Source organism: Pseudophryne corroboree, chromosome 5 (assembly GCF_028390025.1).
Source record: "Pseudophryne corroboree isolate aPseCor3 chromosome 5, aPseCor3.hap2, whole genome shotgun sequence".
NCBI classification, from domain to species: domain Eukaryota; kingdom Metazoa; phylum Chordata; class Amphibia; order Anura; family Myobatrachidae; genus Pseudophryne; species Pseudophryne corroboree.
The window spans coordinates 502,015,377-502,037,873 of record NC_086448.1 but is presented as its reverse complement, the minus strand read 5'-3'; the positions used below and the strand labels follow the sequence as shown (position 1 = coordinate 502,037,873).

At 48.3% G+C, this 22,497-nt stretch overlaps 1 protein-coding gene across 2 annotated transcripts in view; it reads left to right on the top strand.

Annotated features, from left to right (window-relative positions):
- Window positions 1-775: 775 nt before the first annotated feature.
- The window catches only part of LOC134927912 (protein-glutamine gamma-glutamyltransferase 5-like), a 352,569-nt gene continuing 330,847 nt past the window's right edge, over window positions 776-22,497 (top strand). For both annotated transcript variants that reach the window (XM_063923027.1, XM_063923026.1), the window contains exon 1: window positions 776-858. In XM_063923027.1, the coding sequence (XP_063779097.1) occupies window positions 849-858 (10 nt within the window). In that variant the 5' untranslated portion in view covers window positions 776-848. The remainder of the gene's footprint in view (window positions 859-22,497) is intronic.

Sequence of the window (22,497 nt, the reverse complement as noted above, 5' to 3'; positions counted from 1 at the left end):
CACTGCTACAGGGGGCAAATCAACTAGGGGCACAGCTACTGGGGACACTACTACAGGGGCACATACATGGGGCACTGCTACTGGGGGCACAGCTACAAAGGGCACAACTACAGGGGGCACTACTAAAGGGGACACTGCTACAGGGGGTACAGCTACTGGGGGAAAATTAACTAGGGGTGCAACTACTGGGCGCACAAGTACAGGGGGATAACTGTGGGCATGTCCCTTCCCTATGAAGAAGCCATGCCCCTTCCCTATGAAGAAGCCACGCCCCTGTTTGGGGCACGCGCCCTCGGCGTGCACCAACTGTATTTTACCTGGGGGGCTCCACAGGAAACTTTCACCCTGGGCGCCACAAGGTCTAGAACCGGCCCTGATAATATGGTACAGGTTTGCACTCAAATGGACTGTTTATTTTTGATCAGACTTCTAAAGGTGTAATTCACATATAACATATGGGACAAAGAAAGCACAGCAGCATCAGGTTTAATTATTCTCACTTTTGTTTTGGTTTATATGAATTCTCTTTCAAATAAAATTAAAAAAAAATTAAAATTCACTTTATAGATATCTTTAACAGGTTTGCTGAAACTATCTATTCTAAACCTAAAACCAAATATAAGATTACTGGACAGTTACTTGTTAATAATTAATATTAATTCATTGAACTTTACTGTTTTTTCAAGATAAGCAAATCAGTTACTGGAACTCCAGCCACTCCCATAATTTCAGTAGATTGATAAATTCTGTATAAAAGTGCCAGAACACAGTACTAACCACCACATTTGTGTCTGCCTCTACAGCATCACTATATCATCATCACTCAGAAAGGAGAAGCAAATCAATCTATGGCTCAAGGTACTGTAGCAGTGTAGCAGTGCATCATTACTTCTAGTTGTACAGTATGTGAATGTGTGCATACATAATGTGTATGTATATATATATATATACACACACACACACACACACACACACACACATCTATGTATATATATATAAAATACGTATATAATTATATGTTTATGTATGTACAGTATGTACAGTATATAGTCTAGAACTGGCAAAAATCAGTAAGCTACTGCTTAGTAAATACACCTGAGACTTAATATTTATCTTCTTTTGTGCTCCTGTGCCAGGTGTGCATGGCACACAGCGCAGTCACCCTGAGGGTGCAACGGCCAGTGACTTGTAATGAGTCAGATTGACTCATTACAAGCCGCCTCTGCTGTGCTAGTTGCGCTGCGCTGGAGAAGCCGGAGGCAGGGGTGGAGAGCAGCAGCGCCGGAGGCAGGAGATGAGGAGGGAGGGGCACTGGAGCCGCAGCAGCGCTATGTAATTGGTAGTGGCGCCGCTGCAGCAGTCCCTTTCCTTCCGCATTGGCTGCCCGGCGCTGCTGTGAATGCTGGGACACGCTTTGCACATCCCAGCATTCACAGCGGCGGCGGGCAGCCAATGCAGAAGCAGTGGGACAGCTGCAGCGGCGCCTCTACCAATTACATAGCGCTGCTGCGGATCCAATCCTCCTCCCTCCTCCTCCTTTCCTCCAACCCGGGATCTGCCAGCACCGAGGAGCCTGACTGCCAGTGGGGAGAGACGGTAAGTATCTATCTGTCTGTCTCTCTCTCTCTTTCTCTCTCTATCTCTCTATCTATTCTGTCTGCCGTAATGTGTAAAAAGGGGGATGCTGTCTACCGTAATGTGTCAAAAGGGGGATGCTGTCTGCCGTAATGTGTAAAAAGGGCATGCTGTCTGCCGTAATGTGTAAAAAGGGGGACACTGTCTGCCGTAATGTGTAAAAAGGGGGACGCTGTCTGCTGTAATGTGTAAAAAGGGGGACGCTGTCTGCCATAATGTGTAAAAAGGGGCGCTGTCTGCCGTAATGTGTGAAAAGGGGGACGTAAAAAGGTGACGCTGTCTGCCGTAATGTGTAAAAAGGGGGACGCTGTCTACCATAATGTGTAAAAACGGGACACTGTCTGCCGTAATGTGTAAAAAGGGGGATGCTGTCTGCCGTAATGTGTGAAAAGGGGGACGCTGTCTACCATAATGTGTAAAAACGGGATGCTGTCTGCCGTAATGTGTAAAAAGGAGGCGCTGTCTGCCGTAATGTGTAAAAAGGGGACGCTGTCTGCCGTAATGTGTAAAAAGGGGGACTGGCTGCCGTAATGTGTAAAAAGGGGGACGCTGTCTGCCGTAATGTGTAAAAAGCGGGATGCTGTCTGCCGTAATGTGTAAAAAGGGGGACGCTGTCTGTCATAATGTTTAAAAAGGGGGATGCTGTCTGCCATAATGTGTAAAAAGGGGGCGCTGTCTGCCGTAATGTTGTGAAAAGGGGTACGTAAAAAGGTGACGCTGTCTGCCGTAATGTATAAAAACGGGACACTGTCTGCCGTAATGTGTAAAAAGGGGGATGCTGTCTGCCGTAATGTGTGAAAAGGGGGACGCTGTCTACCATAATGTGTAAAAAACGGGATGCTGTCTGCCGTAATGTGTAAACAGGAGGCGCTGTCTGACGTAATGTGTAAAAAGGGGACGCTGTCTGCCGTAATGTGTAAAAAGGGGGACTGGCTGCCGTAATGTGTAAAAAGGGGGACGCTGTCTGCCGTAATGTGTAAAAAGCGGGATGCTGTCTGCCGTAATGTGTAAAAAGGGGGACGCTGTCTGTCGTAATGAGTAAAAAGGGGGACGCTGTCTGCCGTAATGTGTTAAAAGGGCACGCTGTCTGCCGTAATGTGTAAAAAGGAGGCGCTGTCTGCCGTAATGTGTAAAAAGGGACGCTGTCTGCCGCAATGTGTAAAAAGGGGGACGCTGACTGCCGTTATGTGTAAAAAGGGGGACTGTCTGCTGTAAAGTGTAAAAGGGGCTCTACCTGTTGTAGTGGCGCAACTGTGCAGCGTAATTTGAATAATGGAGACTACTGTGCATCGTAGTATGAATTGGTATTATTTTGTGGCCATGCCCCTTCCCCGTGAAGCCACGCCCCTATATATTTTTTACGCACATACGGCGCACACTGCCTCTATCTTGCATGGGGGGGGGCGCCAATGCCGTTTCTTGCACACAGCGCTAAAATGCCTAGTTACGGCACTGCCTTCCATTATATGTATATGGAAGTTATTACTGTAATTTTTGATTCGAAAAGAAACTTGGCTACTGGGGAAGAAATTAATTTAAAGTTTAGCCACAGTGTTGAACTTTGCCTTGACAGTTTGGTTAATCATCCAGTTACAAAAATAAAGATAACCATTTATCCATGCATTTAGCCAGAGGCAGATTTGGGGGTCACGCCGCCCCTAGGTACAACATTGTCTGCCACATCCCACCCCAAAAATATATGTATCTTAATGTCACCACCTTCATTGCCAGTTCCCTCCATATCTCACTGCCCTCCCCCCTACCACATCTCTTACTGCTCTCCTCACACTTCAAAGCCTTCCCCCCACAGGTCACCCTTCTCGCCTCACACCTTATTGATCCCCATCAGCTCACTTCCCTATCACACCTCACTTTCCACATAACACTTCACTGTTCCCCCACCCCTCACTACCCCTACTACTTACACTGCTCTTTTACTGCCCCACTACTGCTCACATTGCTCCCCTACACTCACTGCCCCCTTACTGTTCACACTGCTCCCCCACCCATCACTGACCCCTGCTGCTCACCCGCCCCTCACTGCCCAGTACTGCTCCCCAACCCCTTGCTACCCCACTTTCAATCACTGCCTTCGGAGATGTGCGGCTGGCACTTTTCGTGTTTTGCGTTTTGGTTCTAATTCCACTTTCGTGTTTTGGTTTGGTTTTGCCAAAACCACCCTTTTGTGTTTTGGTTTTGGTTTTGGATATGGATGATTTTTGAAAAAAACATAAAAACAGCTAAAATCACAGAATTTGGGGGTAATTTTTATCCTACGATATTATTAACCTCAATAACATTCATTTCCACTCATTTCCAGTCTATTCTGAACACCTCACACCTCACAATATTGTTTTTAGGCCAAAAGGTTGCACCGAAAAGGCTGTATGACTAAGCTAAGTGACAAAAGTGTGCGGCACAAACACCTGGCCCATCTAGGAGTGGCACTGCAGTGTCAGACAGGATGGCACTTAAAAAAACTAGTCCCCAAACAGCACATGATGCAAAGAAGAAAAAGAGGTGCAAGATGGAATTGTCCTTGGGCCCTCCCACCAACCCTTATGTTGTATAAACAGGACATGCACACTTTAACAAACCAATCATTTCAGCGACAGGGTCTGCCACATGACTGTGGCTGAAATGACTGGTTGGTTTGGGCCCCCACCAAAAAAGAAGCAATCAATCTCTCCTTGCTCAAACTGGCTCTACAGAGGTAAGATGTCCACCTCATCCTCATCCTTCGATTCTTCACCCCTTTCAGTGTGTACATCGTCCTCCTCACAGAGTATTAATTCGTCCCCACTGGAATCGACCATCTCAGGTCCCTGTGTACTTTCTGGAGGCAAGTGCTGGTAAAGGTCTTCCTGTAGGAATTTATAATTCATTTTGATGAACATCATCTTCTCCACATTTAGTGGAAGTAACCTCCTACGACGATCGCTGACAAGGTTACCGGCTGCACTAAATACTCTTTCGGAGTACACACTGGAGGGGGAGCAACTTAGGTAAGATAAAGCCAGTTTGTGCAAGGGCATCCAAATTGACTCTTTTTCCGGCCAGTATATGTACGGACTGTCTGACATGCCTAGTTGGATGCTGTCACTCATATAATCGTTCACCATTCTTTCAATGGTGGCAGAATCAAATGCAGTGACAGTAGATATGTCAGTAATCGTTGGCAGGTCCTTCAGGCTGGACCAGATGTCAACTTTCACCAGCGGGTGGGCTATGAAATCTTATCCTTTTCCTTGCAGCCCCAGTGGTGGGAGAAATTGAAGGACGAGCTGCTGACGGGTCACGTTCCACTTGAGTTGACAATTTACTCACCAGCAGGTCTTTGCACCTCTGCAGATTTGTGTCTGCCAAAAAGAGAGATACAACGTAGGCTTTAAACCTAGGATCGATCACGGTGGCCAAAATGTAGTGCTCTGATTTCAACAGATTGACCACCCTTGAATCCTGGCAAAGCTAATGAAGGGCTCCATCCACAAGTCCCACATACTTTGCGGAATCGCTCCGTCTTAGCTCCTCCTTCAATTTCTCCAGCTGCTTCTGCAATAGCCTGATGAGTAGATGTATAGGCTTGAATGGCCTTTTGCTGCTCCTCCATCCTCTGAAGCATATAGAGTGTTGAATTCCACCTCGTTACCACCTCTTGCTTCAGTTGATGGCGGGGCAAGTTCAGGAGTGTATTTCTGGCGCTCCAGTCTTCGGCACGCGGTGGCTGAATGCCGAATATGGCCCACCCTTTTTTTCGGGACACCGACAGCATCTCCAGCATGTCCATGTCATTTTAAAAAAAATTCTGCACCCTCAAATGAATTGTATGTGCAAAACATGGGACGTGCTGGAGTTTGCCCACATGTAACGCACGCACAATATTGGTGGCGTTTTCCGATATCACAAATCCCCAGGAGAGTCCAATTGGGGTAAGCCATTCTGAAATGATATTCCTCAGTTTCCGTAAGAGGTTGTCAGCTGTGTGCCTCTTACTGAAAGCGGTGATACATAGCGTAGCCTGCCTAGGAACGAGTTGGCGTTTGTGAGATGCTGCTACTGGTGTCGCTGCTGTTGTAGCTGCCATACATCTACCCAGTGGGCTGTTACAGTCATAGAGTCCTTAGTCTGCCCTGTTCCACTTGTCCACATGTCCTTGGTTAAGTGGACACTGGATACAACCGCATTTTGTAGGACACTGGTGACTCTTTTTCTGACGTCTGTGTACATTCTCGGTATCGCCTGCCTAGAGAAGTGGAACCTAGATGGGATTTGATACCGGGGACACAGTACCTCAAACAATTCTCTAAGTCCCACTGAACTAATGACGGATACCGGACGCACGCCTAACATCAACATAGCTGTCAAGGCCTCAGTTATCCGCTTTGCAAAAGAATGACTGCTGTCATATTTCATCTTCCTCACAAAGGACTGTTGGACAGTCAATTGCTTACTGGAAGTAGTACAAGTGGTCTTCAGACTTCCCCTCTGGGATGACGATCCACTCCCAGCAGCAAAAACAGCAGTGGCAGCAACAGTATGCGTACCGCTCAAGGATCCTACGGAGGAATCCCGGTTAGGAGAGGACTACTCAGTCTTGACAGTGACATGGCCTGCAGGACTACTGATATTCCTGACTGAGGAGGAAGTTGACATTGAGGGAGTTGGTGGTGTGGCTTGCAGGAGCTTGGGTACAGGAGGAAGAAGGGATTGGGTGTCAGTGGACTGCTTACGCTCTTACCCAAAGTTTCACAACTTGACACTGACGTCTGATTAATGCGCAGCAGGTGACTTATAAGGAAGGATGTTCCTAGCTGGTTAACATCCTTACCCCTACTTATTACAGATTGACAGAGGCAACAGATGGCTTGACACCTGTTGTCCGCATTTGTGGAGAAATAATTCCACACCGAAGAGGTGGCTTTTTTGGTAGTTTGCCGAGGCATCACAATGGGCTTCTTCATCCCATGGAGAACAGGAATCTCCCCCGGTGCCTGACTTAAACCACATCACCATCAGAATCCTCATCGTCAACTTCCTCCGCACCGCCAGCAACACCCATATCCTCATGTCTGGTGTACTTCAACAGTGACATCTTCAATTTGACTATCAGGAACTGGACTGTGGGTGCTCCTTCCAGCACTTACAGGGGGCGTGCAAATGGTGGAAGGAGCCACCTCTTCCCGTCCAGTGTTGGGAAGGTCAGGCATCGCAACTGCCGACACACTTGGACTCTCCTTGGGGATTTGTGATACCATCTCAGAATGCACAGTTCTTTTCTGTGCTCTTTCCAGCTTAACTCTTTTAATTTTTCTAGCGGGCGGATGAGGGCTTCCATCGTCATGTGAAGCTGTACCACTAGCCATGAACATAGGCCAGGGCCTCAGCAGGTCTCTGCCACTCCGTGTCGTAAATGGCATATTGGCAAGTTTACGTTTCTCCTCAGACGATTTAAATTTCTTTTTTTGGGTCTATTTACTGAACTTTTTGCTTTTTGGATTTTACATGCCCTCTACTATCTACTATCACATTGGGCATCGGCCTTGGCAGACGACGTTGATGGCAGCTCATCGTCTATGTCATGGCTAGTGGCAGCAGCTTCAGCACTAGGAGTGAGTGGTTCTTGATCTTTCCCTATTTTATCCTCCAAATTTCTCCATTACTTTTTGGGAGTTATATAAGACAATATGCGGCACAGGAATGACTGGAATGACTGATGGACAGGACACTACCACTGGTCTTATACAACACAACACAACAACACTGTAAGAGATTTGTGGTTGTTAGAATTGTTATAATACTGTAGCACTGGACATATAGCAGCAGCGTATACCACTGACTGCCTCGTCACTGGAATAACTGATGGACAGGACACTACCACTGGTCTGATGCAGCACAACACAACAACCACACTGTAAGGGTCTTGTGGTTGTTGTTATTATTATTATTATTATAATACTGTAGCAGTGGACATATAGCAGCAGCGTATATCGTCACCGGAATGACTGATGGACAGGACACTACCACTGGTCTGATGCAGCACAACACAACAACACTGTAAGGGACTTGTGGTTGTTGTTATAATTATTATAATATTGTAGCAGTGGACATATAGCAGCAGCGTATATTGACACTGGAATGACTGATGGACAGGACACTACCACTGGTCTGATGTTGCACAACACAACAACATTGTAAGGGACTTGTGGTTGTTGTTGTTGTTGTTATTATTCTTATAATAATATTGTAGCAGTGGACATACAGCAGCAGCGTATATCGTCACTGGAATGACTGATGGACAGGACACTACCACTGGTCTGATGCAGCACAACACAACACCACTTTATACAGCTACACTGTATTTATGGCAGCAGAGGACACCAGCACTGTGACTGGCTGGACTGATGCAGCACAATACACTGACTACACTGGACTGGACAGCACCACTTTATACAGCTACACTGGATATGTGGCAGCAGAGGACACCAACACTGTGTCTGGCTGGACTGATGCAGTACAATACGCTGGCTATACTGGACAGCACAACACAGCACAAGACGCGCCACCCCACTTTCTCGCCCCCACACAGACACTGAACACTGAGGACACGTCCTCTCAATACACTCTCCGAGACTGGAGTGAAAATAACCGCGACGCGCGGCTCCCTTATATGGAATCCAAATCCCGCGAGAATCCAACAGCAGCATGATGACGTTTTGCCGTGTTCGGGTTTCCGAGTCAGGCGGGAAAACCCGAGCATGGCTCGGAACCGAACTCGGAAGGCAAAGTCCGGTAGTGTTCGGTTCTCTGAGAACCGAACCCGCTCATCTCTACTTCTTACTGCTCGCACTGTTCCCCTGCCCCTCCCGGCCCCCTGCTGCTCCTGAACCCTTCACTGCCCCCTTCTGCTCACACGGCTCCCCTTCCCTCACTATCTCCTTATGGCTGACACTGCTCCCCCACCCCTCACTGCCCCCTACTGCTCACACTGCTCCATACCCCTCACTGCTCCCCTACTGCTCACACTGCTCCCCCTCCCCGCAATGTCATTTACTGCTAACACTGCTCTCAGCCCCACCCCTCACTGCTTCCCTATTGCTTACATTGCTCCACAACCCCTCACTTCCCCCTACTGCTCACACTGCTCTCCCTTCCCTCACTGCATCCTTACTACTCACACTGCTCTCCCACCCCTCACTGCCCCTCTACTGCTAACGCTGCTCCCCAACCCTCACTGCCCCCTACTGCTCATACTACTCCCCCTTCCCGGGGTGTAGTATGGTATGCCAGCGGCCGGGCTCCCGGCGACCAGCATACCGGCGCCGGCATACCGACAGCGTGGCGAGTGCAAATGAGCCCCTTGCGGGCCCGCTGTGCTCGCCACGCTGCAGGCACGGTGGCGCGCTAGGCACGCCACGCTATTTTTCTCCCTCCAGGGGGGTCGTGGACCCCCAAGAGGGAGAAAAAGTGTCGGTATGCTGGCTGTCGGATTCCGGTGCCGGTATACTGTGCGCCGGGATCCCGACAGCCGACAAACTGAAGACCACCCCCTTCCCGCAATGCCATTCACTGCTAACACTGCTCCCCCACCCCTTACTACTTCCCTACTGCTCCCCCACCCCTCACTCTCCTCGTACTGTTCACACTGCTACCCTACCCCTCACTGCCCCCCTACTTCTCACACTGCTCCCATCACACCTCACTGCTCTACCTTGCACACTGCCATCCTACTGCTCACACTGCTCCCCCTCCCCGCACTGCCATTCACTGATAAAACTGCTCCCCCACCCATCACTGCTTCCCTACTGCTCCCCCACCCCTCACTCTCCCCCTACTGCTCACACTGCTGCCCCACCCCTCACTGCCCCCCTACTGCTCACACTGCCCCCATCGCAGCTCACTGGCCCATCAGATTCACTGCTCCACCTTGCACACTGCTCCCCTACTGCTCACACTGCTCTCCCCATGACACACACACACACACACACACACACACACACACACACACACACACACACACACACGTTTCCCTCCACTCCTGCTTACATTGCAAGTTGCAAGCAGTAGAGTATTTCTGTCACTCTATGGATGGCCGAAGATATGTAGGAACTCCGAACTCCAGCTTTCTCTCTGATACAATCCCATGTAGCTCCGCCCCCTGCTTAGACATCACCCTCCCTCTCTTTCCAGGTCATACGATGTGTTGATAGCAGTCCTGACTTCCGCTCCATCATGCTGTCTGTTACATCAAGTTCCGGACAGGCAGACAGCAATTTGGTAGATGGCAACCCCAACCTTCCACACTGTAACTTTCTACCCATGAACCCCCTCCCCCTCCGCCCCCCCCCCCCCCCCGCCCTGGTGCTAAATAAAAAAACGACCAGCTACTCAAATGCGGCGGGCAGAGGGCGGGAGGCAGACTGCTGTGCTGCCCCCAGTAAGTTGCACCTCTAGGCACATACCTCACATGCATAGTGGAAAATCCACCACTACATTTAGCTGGATCTTTATTTATTGTGCAAGTGTAAATGTTCTGGTACTTGACCCTATTTATAACAAAAGCTTTGTATATGAACACATTTATATGTTGTTTGTATCTCAATTTTACCATCATATAACTTCACAAATAATTTTTACACAATAATCTGATAATAGTAAAGTTACTTCTAGTGTATTTCCTAAATGCTTCAACATAAGGGTTTCTCAATGACTCCGTTACTGAACAATAGCAGAAGTGAGTTCAGTATCACACCCAGTGAATCATTTTCATGTGTTCTATGGAATACCCACGTAATTGCTAAATACCCCAAACTATTTTGTCACCAGTATAAAGAAGTTGAAGAAAAGTACTACCTACAAATGGTAAATATTTGCTTCACACAAGAAGAAAGAAAAATTGTTTTGCCAATCATTAATTTGTGTGTTTAATTATGTGCAATGTGTTATGTGTTTTGTTAAACATAAGGGATTGTCAGGGCTGTTTCTAGCCAATTTAAAAATGCGCCCCATCCCCCCCCCCCCCCAATGGACATTAAGAAATGCACCCCCAATGTATATTAGAAATTAAAATTTGCACACACCCCCGGTGAGGGCTTGACCTCGCTAAAATGGGTGTAGTCTCACTAAAATGGGCGAGGTCTTGCCTGAAAAGACTACCTTACACCCTTATACTTCATATTAATCCCCACACAGTAATGCCCCATATTATGCCCCCTACACCATATTATGTCACACACCACAATGCCTGTGATACATTATACCCTACAGTAAAGTTCCTAATTACTTTTAAATTACCTGTTCATTGCCAAGGGTTTCACGCAGTGGGTGTCATGCTCGTTGCCAGGTGTTTCATGCTCTGGGATCCATGCTTGTTGCCAGGGGTTTAATGCTCCAGGACGGGTGTCATGATTGTTGCCAGGGGTGTGTAATGCTCGTTTCCAGTGGTAATGCTCATTGGCCCTCATTCCGAGTTGTTCGCTCGCTAGCTGCTTTTAGCAGCATTGCATACGCTAGGCCGCTGCCCTCTGGGAGTGTATCTTAGCTTAGCAGAATAGCGAAGGAAAGATTAGCAGAACTGCTACTAAATAATTCTTTGCAGTTTCTGAGTAGCTCCAGACCTACTCCTAGATTGCGATCAGCTCAGTCCGTTTAGTTCCTGGTTTGACGTCACAAACACGCCCTGCGTTCGGCCAGCCACTCCCCCGTTTCTCCAGCCACTCCTACGTTTTTCCCTGGCACGCCTGCATTTTTTAGCACACTCCCGGAAAACGCTCAGTTACCACCCAGAAACACCCCTTTCCTGTCAATCATTCACCGATCAGCAATACGACTGAAAAGCGTTGCACGAACACCAGCAAATCTACTAAGTTTTGTGTTAAATAACTTAGCACATGCGCTCTGCGTACCATGCGCATTTAGCAACAAATCGCAGCATAGCGATAATCGGCAACAAGCGAACAACTCGGAATGACCACCCTTGTCAGGGCTCAGGGGTGTGTAATGCTAGTTGCCAGGGGTGTGTAATGCCAGAAGTGTGTGCTAGTTGCAAGGGGTGTGTAGTGCCAGGGGTGTGTAATGCCAAGAGTGTGTGCTAGTTGACAGGGGTGTGTATTGCTTGTTGTCAGGGGTGTGTACAGCGCCCATAAAAAGGGGCAAAGCAGCCCGCTAGCCCGCCGTTCCCGCCAGGCAGCCCTCAGGGTGCAGCTCCCTTGCTCCCCCTTCTCCCTGTCATTAGTACTCCGCTCTGGGACGCAATTGCGTCATTTCTTGAAACTCCACCCCCACGAGCGGAATACTAATGACAGGGCGGAGGGGGAGCATCCGGAGCATCTCAAAGTGCGGCAGCGGGTTCCCCGTGCGACAGCACGGCTGGCCTGCCGCAAGAAATGGCACTGTTCAAACATATCTGACTACAGATGTGTACCTATAGATCTTTGCTGCATGCGGCTGTATAATGCGACATTGACGCGATACATACGCAGCGCAGCCTTCTGCAGCCGCAGCTTCCCTTTCTCCTGCTAGTGTTTTCAGGAGCATGTGTATGCACGCTCCCGTAAACGGCACCTTGTAAAAATAAGAATTTACTTACCGATAATTCTATTTCTCATAGTCCGTAGTGGATGCTGGGGACTCCGTAAGGACCATGGGGAATAGCGGCTCCGCAGGAGACTGGGCACAAAGTAAAAAGCTTTAGGACTACCTGGTGTGCACTGGCTCCTCCCCCTATGACCCTCCTCCAAGCCTCAGTTAGGATACTGTGCCCGGACGAGCGTACACAATAAGGAAGGATTTTGAATCCCGGGTAAGATTCAAACCAGCCACACCAATCACACCGTATAACTTGTGATCTGAACCCAGTTAACAGCATGATAACAAAAGGAGCCTCTGAAAAGATGGCTCACAACAATAATAACCCGATTTTTGTAACAATAACTATGTACAAGTATTGCAGACAATCCGCACTTGGGATGGGCGCCCAGCATCCACTACGGACTATGAGAAATAGAATTATCGGTAAGTAAATTCTTATTTTCTCTAACGTCCTAAGTGGATGCTGGGGACTCCGTAAGGACCATGGGGATTATACCAAAGCTCCCAAACGGGCGGGAGAGTGCGGATGACTCTGCAGCACCGAATGAGAGAACTCCAGGTCCTCCTCAGCCAGGGTATCAAATTTGTAGAATTTAGCAAACGTGTTTGCCCCTGACCAAGTAGCTGCTCGGCAAAGTTGTAAAGCCGAGACCCCTCGGGCAGCCGCCCAAGATGAGCCCACTTTCCGTGTGGAATGGGCTTTTACAGATTTTGGCTGTGGCAGGCCTGCCACAGAATGTGCAAGCTGAATTGTACTACAAATCCAACGAGCAATAGTCTGCTTAGAAGCAGGAGCACCCAGCTTGTTGGGTGCATACAGGATAAACAGCGAGTCAGATTTTCTGACTCCAGCCGTCCTGGAAACATATATTTTCAGGGCCCTGACTACGTCTAGCAACTTGGAATCCTCCAAGTCCCTAGTAGCCGCAGGCACCACAATAGGCTGGTTTAAGTGAAATGCTGAAACCACCTTAGGAAGAAATTGAGGCCGAGTCCTCAATTCTGCCCTATCCGTATGAAAAATTAGGTAAGGGCTTTTATAGGATAAAGCCGCCAATTCTGATACACGCCTGGCTGAAGCCAGGGCTAACATCATTACCACTTTCCATGTGAGATATTTTAAGTCCACAGTGGTGAGTGGTTCAAACCAATGTGATTTTAGGAATCCCAAAACTACATTGAGATCCCAAGGTGCCACTGGAGGCACAAAAGGAGGCTGTATATGCAGTACCCCCTTGACAAACGTCTGAACTTCAGGAACTGAAGCTAGTTCTTTTTGGAAGAATATTGACAGGGCCGAAATTTGAACCTTAATGGACCCTAATTTTAGGCCCATAGACAGTCCTGTTTGCAGGAAATGCAGGAAACGACCCAGTTGAAATTCCTCTGTAGGGGCCTTCCTGGCCTCACACCACGCAACATATTTACGCCAATACGGTGATAATGTTGCACAGTTACATCCTTCCTGGCTTTGATCAGGGTAGGGATGACTTCATCCGGAATGCCTTTTTCCTTCAGGATCCGGCGTTCAACCGCCATGCCGTCAAACGCAGCCGCGGTAAGTCTTGAAACAGACATGGTCCCTGCTGGAGCAGGTCCTTTCTTAGAGGTAGAGGCCACGGGTCTTCCGTGAGCATCTCTTGAAGTTCCGGGTACCAAGTCCTTCTTGGCCAATCCGGAGCCACGAGTATAGTCTTTACTCCTCTCCTTCTTATGATTCTCAATACCTTGGGTATGAGAGGTAGAGGAGGGAACACATACACTGATCGGTACACCCACGGTGTTACCAGAGCGTCCACAGCTATTGCCTGAGGGTCCCTTGACCTGGCGCAATATCTGTCCAGTTTTTTGTTGAGGCGGGACGCTATCATGTCCACCTTTGGTTTTTCCCAACGGTTCACAATCATGTGGAAGACTTCTGGGTGAAGTCACCACTCCCCCGGGGTGGAGATCGTGTCTGCTGAGGAAGTCTGCTTCCCAGTTGTCCACTCCCAGAATGAACACTGCTGACAGTGCTATCACATGATTTTCCGCCCAGCGAAGAATCCTTGCAACTTCCGTCATTGCCCTCCTGCTTCTTGTACCGCCCTGTCTGTTTACGTGGGCGACTGCCGTGATGTTGTCCGACTGGATCAACACCGACTGACCCTGAAGCAGAGGCCTTGCCTGACTTAGGGCATTGTAAATGGCCCTTAGTTCCAGGATATTTATGTGAAGTGACGTTTCCATGCTTGACCACAAGCCCTGGAAATTTCTTCCCTGTGTGACTGCTCCCCAGCCTCTCAGGCTGGCATCCGTGGTCACCAGGACCCAATCCTGAATGCCGAATCTGCGGCCCTCTAGGAGATGAGCACTCTGTAACCACCACAGGAGAGACACCCTTGTCCTTGGAGACAGGGTTATCCGCTGATGCATTTGAAGATGCGATCCGGACCATTTGTCCAGCAGATCCCACTGAAAAGTTCTTGCGTGGAATCTGCCGAATGGAATCCCAGGACCTTTGTGCATTGATGCACTGACACCTGGCCTGGTCTTAGGAGGTTCCTGACTAGGTCGGATAACTCCCTGGCTTTCCCCTCCGGGAGAAACACCTTTTTCTGTACTGTGTCCAGAATCATCCCTAGGAACAGCAGACGTGTCGTCGGAATCAGCTGCGATTTTGGAATATTTAGAATCCAACCGTGCTGTCGTAGTACTATTTGAGATAGTGCTACTCCGACCTCTAACTGTTCTCTGGACCTTGCCCTTATCAGGAGATCGTCCAAGTAAGGGATAATTAAGACGCCTTTTCTTCGAAGAAGAATCATCATTTCGGCCATTACCTTGGTAAAGACCCGGGGTGCCGTGGACAATCCAAACGGCAGCGTCTGAAACTGATAATGACAGTTCTGTACCACAAACCTGAGGTACCCTTGGTGAGAAGGGCAAATTGGGACATGGAGGTAAGCATCCTTGATGTCCAGAGACACCATATAATCCCCTTCTTCCAGGTTCGCTATCACTGCTCTGAGTGACTCCATCTTGAACTTGAACCTTCTTATGTAAGTGTTCAAGGATTTCAGATTTAAAATGGGTCTCACCGAGCCGTCCGGCTTCGGTACCACAAACAGCGTGGAATAATACCCCTTTCCCTGTTGTAGGAGGGGTACCTTGATCATCACCTGCTGGGAATACAGCTTGTGAATGGCTTCCAATATCGCCTCCCTGTCGGGGGGAGACGTTGGTAAAGCAGACTTCAGGAACCGGCGAGGGGGAGACATCTCGAATTCCAATTTGTACCCCTGCGATACTACCTGCAGGATCCAGGGGTCCACTTGCGAGTGAGCCCACTGCGCGCTGAAAATCTTGAGACGGGCCCCCACCGTGCCTGAGTCCGCTTGTAAGGCCCCAGCGTCATGCTGAGGACTTGGCAGAAGCGGGGGAGGGCTTCTGTTCGTGGGAAGAGGCTGTCTGCTGCAGTCTTTTTCCCCTTCCTCTGCCCCAGGGCAGATATGAGTGGCCTTTTGCCCGCTTGCCCTTATGGGGACGAAAGGACTGAGCCTGAGTTTGCCAGCACACACCAGAGCGCTATATATATATATAGGGATAACCTTATATAAGTGTTTTTCCCTAATATAGCTGCTGTATATCTTTATATGCCAATTTTATGCCCCCCCCTCTCTTGTTTTACCCTGTTTCTGTAGTGCAGGACTGCAGGGGAGAGTCAGGGAGCCTTCCTCCAACGGAGCTGTGAGGAAAAAATGGCGCCAGTGTGCTGAGGAGATAGGCTCCGCCCCCTTATCGGCGGCCTTTCTCCCGCTTTTTTATTGTAATTTAGGCAGGGGTTAAATACATCCATATAGCCCAGGAGCTATATGTGATGTATTTTTAGCCAAAAAAAGGTATTTCTATTGCGTCTCAGGGCGCCCCCCCCAGCGCCCTGCACCCTCAGTGACCGGAGTGTGAAGTGTGCTGAGAGCAATGGCGCACAGCTGCGGTGCTGTGCGCTACCTTAATGAAGACAGGACGTCTTCTGTCGACGATTTTCCGGACTCTTCAGTCTTCTGGCTCTGTAAGGGGGACGGCGGCGCGGCTCCGGGACCCGTCCATGGCTGGGCCTGTGATCGTCCCTCTGGAGCTAATGTCCAGTAGCCTAAGAAGCCCAATCCACTCTGCACGCAGGTGAGTACGCTTCTTCTCCCCTTAGTCCCTCGATGCAGTGAGCCTATTGCCAGCAGGTCTCACTGAAAGTAAAAAACCTACTTTAAACTTTTTCTCTAAGCAGCTCAGGAGAGCCACCTAGATTGCACCCTTCTCGTTCGGGCACAAAATCTTAACTGAGGCTTGGAGGAGGGTCATAGGGGGAGGAGCCAGTGCACACCAGGTAGTCCTAAAGCTTTTTACTTTGTGCCCAGTCTCCTGCGGAGCCGCTATTCCCCATGGTCCTTACGGAGTCCCCAGCATCCACTTAGGACGTTAGAGAAACTACTAATATGGATGTCCACTACGTCCTGCCAGCTCTTCCTCCCTGTTTAGGGAAGCAGGAGCATCACTCCCCCTCTGCATGCAGCCGCACACATTCTTTATCCACAGTATGTAGCGGGCTCAAGCTATGCTACACTGTGCCAGGATTTACACATCACATGCAAAGATGAAAGAGGACACATCTGTACACTCCTTGTAGCCCTTGTCCATGTAGGAATCCACGATGCCCGAACCAATATGAACTGAGTAAGTCACATGATACCTTTGAGAAAGTCACGTGATCCATGACGAAACGCGCTAGGACTCCTCCTTCATTTACACTGAGCTCACCGTCCAGTCCCCGCACTGCTCACAGCTGTTACTTGCCGGCTCTCCCTCCAGCACGAGAGCGGCATGTCCTACAAGCACAGAGGACGTTTCCCATTGCAACCTGCAGCTTGCTCCAGTGGATGTGCGCACGCCCCTCTCCCCTGCCAGCACATGAGTGGGCATTTTAGTGGACTTCACCTGAGGACGCTCGGTGACGCCAGCCCACGGGAGCGTTAAATCCACCATACTTGCCACTTTCTCCAATGGCCGTTTGCCAGGATTTATACCACCATTACTGGATTATCACTGCTGCCTCTGTATATTATAGAGAGAGAGGAGCTCCTCTGTTACTTACAACTATCTATCTACCATACAGAAAGTATTCTGTTTTGGGACACATTGTAACCATCTAGAGTTACAATGACAATAACTGTTACAGTTGCCAGAGTATCAGTTTTTCTATTTATTACAGCACTAAGGGGTATATGCAATTGCCGGCGAATCGCAGCAATTTTTCGCCCGTTTTTTAATTCGACACAATTCGACCGTCGAATTCCGGCAGGTGGGTGCTGGAATTCAACATATTCAATAAAAAACGGATTCGACAGTCCCGCTGTCGAAAAACGGCCGGTTTGACGGATTTTGATTAGATTTGTAAAAATGTAAAAAAAAAACGGGAAAAAACTGTAAAAAAAAAACTGAAAAAAAATTGCGTGGGGTCCCCCCTCCTAAGCATAACCAGCCTCGGCTCTTCGAGCCGGTCCTGGTTCTAAAAATCCGGGGTAAAACTGACATGGGATCCCCCGTATTTTTAAAACCAGCTCCGGGCTCTGCGCCTGGTGCTGGTGCAAAAAATACGGGGGACAAAAAGCATAGGGGTCCCCCGTATTTTTTACACCAGCATCGGGCTCCACTAGCTGGACAGATAATGCCACAGCCGGGGAGTCACTTTTATACAGCGCCCTGTGGCCGTGGCATTAAATATCCAACTAGTCACCCCTGGCCAGGGTACCCTGGAGGAGTGGGGACCCCTTCAATCAAGGGGTCGTCTCCCCAGCCACCCAAGGGCCAGGGGTGAAGCCCGAGGCTGTCCCCCCCATCCAAGGGCTGCGGATGGGGGGCTGATAGCCTTGAGTAAAATGAAAGAATATTGTTTTTCCAGAAGAACTACAAGTCCCAGCAAGCCTCCCCCGCAAGCTGGTACTTGGAGAACCACAAGTACCAGCATGCGGGTGAAAAAATGGGCCCGCTGGTACCTGTAGTTCTACTGAAAAAAAATACCCAAATAAAAACAGGAGACACACACCGTGAAAGTAAAAGTTTATTTCATACATGCCGACACATACATACTTACCTATGTTGACCCGCCGACTACCACGTCTGCAATGTCGCCGACGATCCGGGGTACCTGTGAATAAAATTATACTCACCTCAATCCAGTGTCCTGTGATTTGTAATCCTCGTACTTGGCAAAACAAAAAAACGAATACCCAGACCACACGGACTGAAAGGGGTCCCATGTTTACACATGGGACCCCTTTCCACGAATGCAGAGACCCCCCCGTGACTGCTGTCACAGAAAGGTCCCTTCAGCCAATCAGGAAGCGCTACTTTGTGGCACTCACCTGATTGGCTCTGCGCGTCTGAGCTCAGACGCGCATTGCACAGCCCCCTCCATTACTTTCAATGGTGGGAACTTTGCGGTCAGAGGTGAGGTCACCCGCGGTCAGCGGCTGACCGCGGGTAACCCCACCGCTGACCGCAAAGTTCCCACCATTGAAACTAATGGAGGGAGCTGTGCGATGCGCTGTCTGCCAGCTCAGACGCACATACAGCCAATCAGGAGAGTGCCACGAAGTGGCGCTTCCTGATTGGCTGAAGGGACCTTTCAGTGACAGCAGTCACGGGGGGGTCTCTGCATTCAGGGAAAGGGGTCCCATGTGTAAATATGGGACCCCTTTCAGTCCGTGTGGTCCGGGTATTCGTTTTTTTGTTTTGCCAAGTACGAGGATTACAAATCACAGGACACTGGATTGAGGTGAGTATAATTTTATTCACAGGTATCCCGGATCGTCGGCGACATTGCAGACGTGGCAGTCGGCGGGTCAACATAGGTAAGTATGTATGTATCGGCATGTATGAAATAAACTTTTACTTTCACGGTGTGTCTCCTGTTTTTATTTGGGTATTTTTTTCCCAGTAGAACTACAGGTACCAGCGGCCCCGTTTTTCCACCCGCATGCTGGTATTTGTGGTTCTCCAAGTACCAGCTTGCGAGGGAGGCTTGCTGGGACTTGTAGTTCTTCTGGAAAAAACAATATTCTTTCATTTTACTCAAGGCTATCAGCCCCCCATCCGCAGCCCTTGGATGGGGGGGACAGCCTCGGGCTTCACCCCTGGCCCTTGGGTGGCTGGGGGGGGACCCCTTGATTGAAGAGGTCCCCACTCCTCCAGGGTACCCTGGCCAGGGGTGGCTAGTTGGATATTTAATGCCACGGACGCAGGGCGCTGTATAATAGTGACCCCCGGCTGTGGCATTATCTGTCCAGCTAGTGGAGCCCGATGCTGGTGTAAAAAATACGGGGGACCCCTACGCTTTTTGTCCCCCGTATTTTTTGCACCAGCACCAGGCGCAGAGCCCGGTGCTGGTTTTAAAAATAGAGGGGATTCCATGTCCGTTTTTACCCCGATTTTTAGAACCAGGACCGGCTCGAAGAGCCCGAGGCTGGTTATGCTTAGGAGGGGGGACCCCACGCATTTTTTTTTCTGATTTTTACCATTCCATTAAAAAAAAAATATATATATATATATTTTAAAAAATATATAAATAATACTTGTGCCTCCAAAATAGACAAACCAAGTACCTAATCCCTTCTAATATAAATAGAAATTCTATTACCAATAAAAAAAACACACTAAAAAACATGTTTTTAAATTTTTTTATTAGATTCCGCCAGCAAAGTGTGGCTGATTGAAAATGACGAATTTACTGTCTAAAAGCACTGTTGTCGAATTTACAATCATCAATTGAATATACTTTTGTCGAATTGCCGCATTTGTACCATTGCAGAAATGTCGAATTTGACAAATGTCGAATTTCAAAAAGTCGAATTTTGAAAGTCCGTTTTTTTGACGAAAAGTACTGAATTGCATTGTCGAATTATTTTTTTTGGCGAAAATGTCCCGTTTTTCGACATTTTCGGGAATTCGACCGCAATTGCATATACCCCTAAGCCTTTACCAGCAACACTTATATACGGGGACCATTCTGTGTACGGACACTATTGCTACTTAACCGTTTACGGTGACCCAGTGAATTGTTTATACATATATTTCTGTATATCTATTTTATATTAAAGATTTTTAGTGATATTAGAGTTAAAGGTGATATTTAAATAAATAATTTTAAAGTAAGATTACGTCAACTCTCCTTTTATGTGTTAATTCTCATTCCCTCGAGCGCAGCCGTTTTTCTTTTTTATGAACTGAGTAAGTGTATGTGTTAAAAACTACACTTAGGTGTGAATCCAATATAGGTTATAAATAACCTTGCATAACTCGCACACAATTTTGGATTACCACGGGTATGCGTGCTCCATATACCCGTGGTTTCCAATTAAATAGCTGAAAACCCCACAGCGTGTTAAAAAAAATACTCACTTGTCTGGAGCTCTTCGGTGGTCTCCTGGGCTCCCGACACACTCCCCCCATATTCCATCTGGGGAAGGGGCACTTGGGAAACCCGAGGGCTGCTGGGAGGCCCCGGGGCTGCAGGGAGGCACAAGGGCTGCTGGGAGATGTAGTTCTTTCAGCAGCTGGCTCCAGGTGGAATTACACAGCGGGGGGGGGGGGGGTTCACACAAACTGGGGGGCACTCACATACATGCACACACACATAACCAGAGCCGGCCCTGACCAATATGATGCCCTAGGCAAGATTTTGGCTGGTGCCCCCTAGCACCACCGCTAGTTCCACTTCTGACCCTGCACCCCTTTCCCAGCACCATCACCCCCACCCATAGCAGTATTTTTTTCCCTACCCCCTGTAATTTAAATAAGAACAGTGTGCACATTCGGCACACAGCCCAAAAAGGTATGTGTTTTTGCTGGCAAGGGGCATGGCCACACAACAGTACCCCCAATTCAACTTATGCCTCACAGTAGTGCAACTTTATTCACAATTTATAATGCAATAGTGTCCCTTATTCACATTACATCACACAGTAGTACCCCTTTACCTTACATACGTTACTCCTCACAGTAGTGCCCCTCATTCACATAATATCATACTGATTTGCTCCTTATTTACATTACACCACAACATATTGCTCTTTATTCACATTACACCACACCATATTGCTCCTTATTCACATTACACCACACCATATTGCTCTTTATTCACATTACACCACACCATATTGCTCTTTATTCACATTAGACCACACAGTAGTGCCCTTTCTATACGTAACGCCACACAATAGAACACCTTATACACATAATGCCACACATTGGTAATGCATTTATACACATACTACCACACAGTAATGCCCCTTACACATATGACACACATTATTAATGTCCTTATAAACATAATGCACCTTACACATTATGCCAACCCTTATTAATGCCCTTATACACATCATTTCCCTTACACATATGCTGCACATTGTTAATGCCCTTATACACATAGGGGGTCATTCCGAGTTGTTCGCTCGCTAGCAGATTTTAGCAGCATTGCACACGCTAGGACGCCACCCTCTGGGAGTGTATCTTAGCTTAGCAGAATTGTGAACGAAAGATTAGCAGAATTGCGAATAGAAAATTCAGTAGCTCCAGACTTACCCCTACACTGCGATCAGCTCAGGCCGTTTCATTCCTGGTTTGACATCACAAACACGCCCTGCGTTTGGCCAGCCACTCCCCCATTTCTCTAGACACTCCCACGTTTTTCCCTGACACGCCTGCGTTTTTCCGCACACTCCCAGAAAACGGCCAGTTTCCGCCCAGAAACACCACTTCCTGTCAATCACACTCCGATCACTGCAACGATGAAAATTCTTCGTTCGGACGTGAGTAAATCTACTAAGTTTTGTGTTAAAATATTTAGCGCATGCGCACTGCGTACCATGCGCATGCGCATTTTTGCCTTAATCGCTCCGTTGCGAAAATCGGCAACGAGCGAACAACTCGGAATGACCCCCATAATGACACACATAATGTTCCTTACACATATGCCGCACATTATTAGTGCCCTTATACACATAATGACACACATAGTGCCCCTTACACATATGTTACACATTATTAATGCCCTTATACACATAATTACACATATAGTTCCTGGCGTGAGTCAACTGGCAGCTCTGCTAATGACGGGTGCCTATTTTTTTTATGAAAACTCATCTTATTTGCATTGCTATGTGGCTAGGATGCACAAACAGCTTCTGCTGATTAAAATGATATGCGGCATGCCTATATACTGTGTGCGACTGTGGCTGTATC